A 7,382-nucleotide genomic window follows, 5' to 3' on the forward strand; every position below is an offset into this window, starting at 1 on the left:
TTTTAAAATTACTGTTAAAATACTGTTTTTAAAAGTTGGTTATGTTATTAAAACTGTTGTTAATACATCTGCAAACTTTCTCACAACATGATGAATTTATAAAAGAGTGTAACTTAAAAATATGCAGAAGTAATTTCTACTTGGTGGAATGATCTGACAAGTCATGTCAAGTCAAGTTCATGACACCTCCAATCTCGATCTTGTTTGTATCAGGACAACTATGAGAGCATGTACTCTCCTCCTTGAAACAAATTAAAGGTTTTAATAAAAACAACAAAAACTGAATATAAAGTAGGAGAAGCATGTTAATTTCACTGAAATTTATACAATTTACAGTGAGTATAGACTGTATTTTTTGTAGCTTTCTAATGTCCCATTTCAAGGAAAGGCACCATAAGGTTGTCTGTGAAGGTTCTCAGTCATCCAGGTCATGGTAGTCTAAAGAGCTCGGAAGAAAAGCGCCTGGACTTCTTTAAGTTGCATGAAGACGTTTTACCTCTTATCCGAGAAGTTTCTTCAGTTCTAAGGTCAAATGGTGGAGAGTCCCAGATTTAAGCTCTGTGGGATTGTCCCCCCAAGAGGGACATGGACCCCCTGTTGGTCCTCTACCTAATAACAGAAGCCAAGGTGTGAAAACGGGGGCAGGTCACAATCAGCCAAGGTTTCGGGTGAACCCGCTGTGAAACCTAACCCCACCATATCATGTGATTTATTGAGATCAAATGGCCCAGGATGTGAGTGGGCGTTAAGGCGTCTGGGAAAGGATCTCAAAGCTGGATTATAGATGGCAGACAGTTGGTGTCATAAACCACCGCCTCTGTTCAAAAATGGTCGTTCACAGTGAACAGAGAGGAGTGAAAGAAGCTTCATAACTTGACAAAAGACACTGACTCCAGTTTTTAGTATCAGCATTTTAGGTTTTCACCGTCAACTCAGATCAGTCTTGTAAGAACCCTAACCACTGAGCTAGAATGTGACACAGGAAACAGAAACATTAACCATTTGTGAGTGTTGAGTTGGCATCGTGTTACTAACATGTTCAAATACATCTGTTTGCTTCTCTTTCAGTTCTTACATACCTGTGGGACTTAATGATTATTAGGTTTGGCCCATTCAACATTGACATATATTTCCTTCATGGCTCGTAAGGATGCAAATTATATCTCAGAGCTCAACTCTGCTGCAGAGAACATTGCTGTTAGTTTATTTGGGGAGTTTGAAGAAGTCACATTTTAGCCATTACATTTGCGCAACAATAAACCAGCAATGAAATGTGAAAAGAAACAGAAGTGTAATGCAAAGTGTACTGAATAAATAAATTTACATCTTATTCTAAAAAACTGGTTTGAGTCAAACTGCTGCCCTTTCTTTTTGAAAACAATACCATGCAGATACATGTTGGACAACATTTTTATGATAAATATTTAGCATTAGTGATTGATAATCTAGATAATCTACATTATGTTATATGCATTTTTGTTTCAAAGTGCATAAGACCAACAGTGATACAAACAACAGGGTTTTCATAGGAATTTGCACCTCTGTGAAAAACTAAATACAACCTTACAGCTTTCACAAGAACTAACCACAGCAACTAACACTTAACCAAAGAGAAGTCTGAATTTTGTTTTTCACATTTCAGTGCTTATATGGTGTTATGTGAAAGTATTAATATCTGTAATGTGTGACTTCCTCAAAGGAAACTGACACCAGCGGTGTTCAAACAGTTCATATGTCCTGTGTTGCGGAGCTGAGCTCTAAGTAATAATCTGCATCTTATTGAACCATGGAGGAAATTTATGTCAGTGTTGAAGATCCCAAACATAACAATTCAAAATCTTCACCAGGTCACACAGGTAAGAAAGAAGTGACAGAAAAGAAAATGTATTTTAACATCCATTATTACTGGTGTACAGCTCGAACGTTTCTGTGTTTATTTCTATTTCAAGGAACAAGAGGCTGTGATAGGAGTTTCCATTTAGGAGTTATTATCTGTCCTGGAATGCTGAGTGTTTTCCTGCTGACTGGACTCATCACCCTCGGTGTTTACTGTGAGTTTGGTTCTTCATAGATGATCACTCAAACACTCATCAGTAGGGGTGGGTTTTGATAATCGATTTATCGATTAAAATCGATTCTGGCTTGGATAACGTGATATCGATTTATTAAAATCCTGATTAAAATCGATTTTCTATTATAAATTTATTTTGCCCAAAATGCCAGAATCTCAGGTGAAACCAAACAAAATTTCGACAACCACCAAACAGTAAATGAGAGCAGGTACACGGATTCTGCACAAAGACGTAAACACACAGTGCGGACCCGCGGATCAGAATCACTGAGATGTCGCCTTTCTCACCCGACGGCACGGACACGGTCGGGGCTGAAAGCGGCAGCTCACTGACTCTGATGTTTAGGCGGGTTTGCGCTTTGTGTTTACGCCCTTTTGGCGCTGATTCTGAGCTGCAGGTTTGATCTTCTGAAAAGAAAACCTAATTTCTGCCGTTCAATAGCCTACTGAACAAATTTAAACTTTTTAAAATTATGCAAAATGCAAAAGGCTTTTGCCGTGTCTCTAATAAAACCGCGGTAACTTCAGAGGCAATTTTCATATGTTGATTAATGGTTTTCTTTTGTTTTTGATGTACTGCAGAATATTTTTATAAAATCCCAGGCCAGGAAAATCACCTTCATGTTTTTCTGTGTTTTATCTTCAGCTACTTTGAAACAAAGGCATCTGCTGTGGTGCTCACACCTTTGATAAAGTCTTGCGAGTGTCAGCTTTCTTTTTATAGATACAAAAATATGTAAATGTACTGATCTGATTTATAATATTTTTGACTGTGAGACAAAATTTGCCAGGTTCAAATCAAATTGAATCGAATTGAAGTGAATCGAATAGTGGATCGAGTCGATTCGGGACCTTGTGAATCTGAATCGAATCGATTCTAGAAATCAGTGACGATACCCAGCCCTACTCATCAGCCCACATATAAAAAGAGAAAAAATGTAGAATGGCATCAGCCCATTCTAAAACTAATTTGACAAATTAAACAAGCTTTGAACTTAAGTCTCACTAATCCAAAACATTTAAAAACCACAAAACAATAGTCCCTCATTCACAGTAAAGTAATTTCACAGGATATGACACGGCATACAGATGAGGACAAAATTATTAGCTTACAACTCAAATAATATGTCCAGACAATCACAGAGGTGGGAGTATTATGCATCAACGCATCTCTAACTGGGAATCCTGTCAGGTGGAAGGAATCATGAGGAAAATAGGATACGTAAAGATTTTTAAATAAAAACTCAAGCAGTCAGAAACACAACCGGGTCTGTGTCGTGACTTTGTCTTTGAACATGACAACAATCCAAAACATGTATCGCTCTGAGTGAAGAACAACTGCCAGACAACCAAAGTGCACGTTACTAACTGGTCTGCGCAAATCCTGACTTGAATCACACTGTAAATATGTGGTGAACTGAAGACCAAGGTCCATGCCAGAAGTAGCTGCCTAATAAGAATAAGCTGGGATTAGTCAGGAGACGTGTAAGAGACTTGTTGAAGACTGCAACAAATGGCTATTAGTGCCAGGGGGCTAATCATTTTGACCATGGTATTTTTTTTTTTTTTTTTTTTTTTGTCTGTTCAATAGCACTTGGAAAAGACAAACTTTAAACCATTTATTTTATGAACATCTTTCATTGTCTTCTGGTAACATTTTGAAATATTTAAATTTAGATTTATTAGAAAACAGTTCAATTATGATTGAAGTCATTCATTTTGATTTATTCCAGATCATGTTTCAGCTACAAATCTCTCTGCTGAGTCTAACAAGCTTTCCGCTGTAACTGAAGAGAGAGACCTGCTGCAAGCCAACCTCACTGAAAGGACCAAAGAGCTGGAGAGACTGCAGAGTTTGTTCAAGCAGAGTGAGTCCTTGTCTCTTGTGTCTTTGTAAAGGTTTTTCTCCGAAATTTAGTGATTCCCCTTTCCAGCAATAGAGGGAAATATTTTCTCATTATATCTGAATTGACAGAAATTTAAGAAAGCAAACTTTAATCTTTATGGATATGTTTAACATGAATCATTGTCATCATTGTTGCCTCTCCACTGCATAGCAGTGTCAGTGCCACAAGATGTTTTATATATAGATAGTATAAAATATAGACTTCAGTTAATTAACAGAGACTAAATAAAGCATTGCTGAATGTTCCTTCTTGATCTTTAATATTCCTTATTTGATGTTTCTTCCAGAGACAACATGTCCTGCAGGATGGCACAAGTTCAGCTGTAGCTGTTATCTCCTGTCTAAAAGCTCTGGTTCCTGGCATTCAGCTAGAAAACACTGCACAGACCAAGGAGCAGATTTAGTGGTCATAGATAGCCCTAATGAACAGGTACAAAGTGCATGCATGTGTTATGTTGTGTTTGTTAATGCAACCCCACGTTGTTATGAACGTGACTTTCCCCAGTTTGATTTTTTTTTAATAAGACTGACAGCATTCGACTAGTTTAACAAGGAAATATCGAAATAAAACACCAAACATGAGACAGACTGAGACATGGACATGATACTAAAAACGCTGAAGAACAGACATGAAAAGATAATTTGACTGGACGTGACACAAGGAACAAAGGGGAGGCACAGGGACAGAAACCTAGAGACCAGAAACTAGGAAATCAACAACTATTAATAATTTAAAAACACAAAACACTTGGTTACAGACCCAGTATCATGACAATTCCCCATTACACTGAAAGAGCACTGGGTATGAGGGTGATAAGAATCCGTAACCAAAGGAACAGGAAATAAGAAGAGATGATTCATAACACGAATGTTTGTGTGCTTTTTTAACAGAACTTCATCGTTTCAATCACCCAGCATTTAGCTTGGATTGGTTTAAGTGACATAGAACAAGAGGGCACGTGGAAATGGGTAGACGGAACGCCTCTGACTCTGAAGTAAGTCTTCGAGTTCACCCAACATATTCAATATATAAAAAAATATTTTTATAAATCATATTTATTTACTAAGTAAATATTATGTTTATAAATAAAGAAGTAATGTGTTTTTTTATTTATGTATTTCCTTGGTGAAGTGATTTCATCAAGAAAAGAACTTCATTGATAAACCGAGACACCAGGAACTAAAAATCTTAGAGATTGTTTTGGCCTTACCTGGATATGACTTGATATTAACTAAGGGTTTTATGGTGAATAATAGAGAAAAAAACAGACCCAGAAGACAACAACCAACGCTATCATCCATCCATCAATTTTTTTAACCCTATTGATATTGTATTCAGATGTTTAAACATATTGGCACCCAATTAGCCTTTATTACAGGAGCAGTTATAACCACTTTAAACTGTTGAGTTGAATCTATAATCTTAAATGCTTTTGGATGCCTTTTTATAATCTTAAATGTTTATATGCAGATTACATTGCATTATTTTGAACCCTTAACAACCCTCGCAATGGGTTAAACATGCTATCAGTAGTCATTTTTTCCCATGTTGTCCCATCTAATTAAAATATATAATTATTGTTTTTTAATTGACTCACCAGATACTGGGCACCTCGCCAGCCTGACAACAAGGGGTCTACAGAGAACTGTGTTATGATCGGATATGAAGGAATTCACTGGAATGATGGAAGATGTGAAGCTTCTTTCCAGTGGGTCTGTGAAAAACAACTGTAACAGCTGAATTTGTTTGACAATTAGATTTGTACATATGTTTCAAATCAGGCTATGAATGTCATTTTATTAGCATTTTATATATCCTTTTCTGAATAAGTAGTAAGCTTTAGTGAAAAAACAACCCTTAAAATATAACTATGCCTATAATAACAACAATAATAATAATAATGAGTAACTGATCCATTTTATTTGGATAGCACTTTTAAAAACATAGAGTTCAATTCAATTCAATTTTATTCATATTGCGCCAAATCACAACAGCAGTCGCCTCAAGGCACTTTATATTGTACAATAGATCCTACAATAATAGAGAGACAGAAGAAGAGAACAGAGAAAACCCAACAATCATATGATCTGCTATGAGCAAGCACGTTGGCGACAGTGGGAAGGAAAAACTCCCTTTTAACAGGAAGAAACCTCCGGTAGAACCAGGCTTAGGGAGGGGCGGGCATCTGCTGCGACCGCTTGGGGTGAGAGAAGGAAGACAGGATAAAGACATGCTGTAAATGCCTCACAGCACAACAGTGGCTAGTACTGATGAACTCTGCTCTGCTTAAACATTTCCATTTCATATTGCTTAATGTGTTCTCTTGTTAATGTGACTGCTGAAAGCATTTAAACTTTGTTATTATTCTAGTTGGAAAAATGAATTTTTTTACTCTTCCTGTATGTAGTGTTTGTGTGTGTATAGTGTTTTACTGTATTTATGTTTTTCTTTCTTTTTAAAAATCTATTATACAGATTACAGAAAAATATCTTTTACACAAAAAGCATTTATTGTGCATTCTACTAAAAATCTGATGCAGAAAATGTTAATGTCCAGCCATTAAAAAATACAGATTCATGATATATTTTTTTGAAATACAGTTTCCCCAGCATCTGTTTGATGGACATAAAATTGTGATTCATCTTCAGGAATTAAAAGGAGGTTTACTTCTATTTCTTTTCACCTTTACACATGACATCATTACGAGGTTGTAAAAACGAAACCCCCGCCTGTGATATGTACAAGAACAGGAATGAAAAAAACCAGGCGTGATGTCTTCTGTCACTTCAGCCACACATATAAAAGCACGTTTTTGCAGGGGCGGAAAGCTGTCACTTCCTGCACACACATACAGCAGAAACAAACGATTTTTGCATTTTTTAGCGATTTATGTAAATTGTTGTGCAACGTTGATTTTTGGCACACTCAGAAAAGGCAGGATACAGCAGAAAACTTTTAAAAAAGTGATGTTTGCATTTATTTATTTTTATTGCTGAATAATGTTTTTGAACATGAAAGGCTGGCACTGCAATGAAAAAAAATTTAAATGCTGAATTGATTTTTGGTCCTGTCAGAGAAGAGTGACCATGATAGCAAACGACAATGTACATGTTTAACAGCCAATAACTATTGTATTTATTTTTCGATTTCGTTTTTGGGATTTGTTAACAATGTTTAACAGCCAATCGACACTTCACGTTTCGAGTTCTTTTGATTCCTCAGAGGCATCCGATGGAAGACAAAACACTGCTCAGTAGACCATTTAACACTTTATTTCTGTTTTACAATACTTCTAGAAGGAGATACGTCCTGCAAGACACGCTGCATGAGATCTCAAAATAGTGACGGGCACCTGACAGTTTTATTACCGGACACCCTATTCTAGTCTAAACAAAAGTATTTTC

At 36.4% G+C, this 7,382-nt stretch overlaps 1 protein-coding gene across 1 annotated transcript; it reads left to right on the forward strand.

Annotated features, from left to right (window-relative positions):
- The first annotated feature begins 1,776 nt into the window (after positions 1-1,776).
- On the forward strand, positions 1,777-5,955 carry LOC120436870 (CD209 antigen-like protein E). The gene is made up of 6 exons (XM_039607717.1): positions 1,777-1,856; positions 1,950-2,051; positions 3,805-3,939; positions 4,265-4,407; positions 4,869-4,972; positions 5,579-5,955. Exons 1-6 carry the CDS (start codon positions 1,787-1,789, stop codon positions 5,709-5,711), a joined length of 687 nt encoding a protein of 228 aa, XP_039463651.1. The 5' UTR covers positions 1,777-1,786; the 3' UTR covers positions 5,712-5,955.
- The last annotated feature ends 1,427 nt before the right edge of the window (positions 5,956-7,382 follow it).

This window comes from Oreochromis aureus, unplaced genomic scaffold (assembly GCF_013358895.1).
Source record: "Oreochromis aureus strain Israel breed Guangdong unplaced genomic scaffold, ZZ_aureus HiC_scaffold_269, whole genome shotgun sequence".
NCBI classification, from domain to species: domain Eukaryota; kingdom Metazoa; phylum Chordata; class Actinopteri; order Cichliformes; family Cichlidae; genus Oreochromis; species Oreochromis aureus.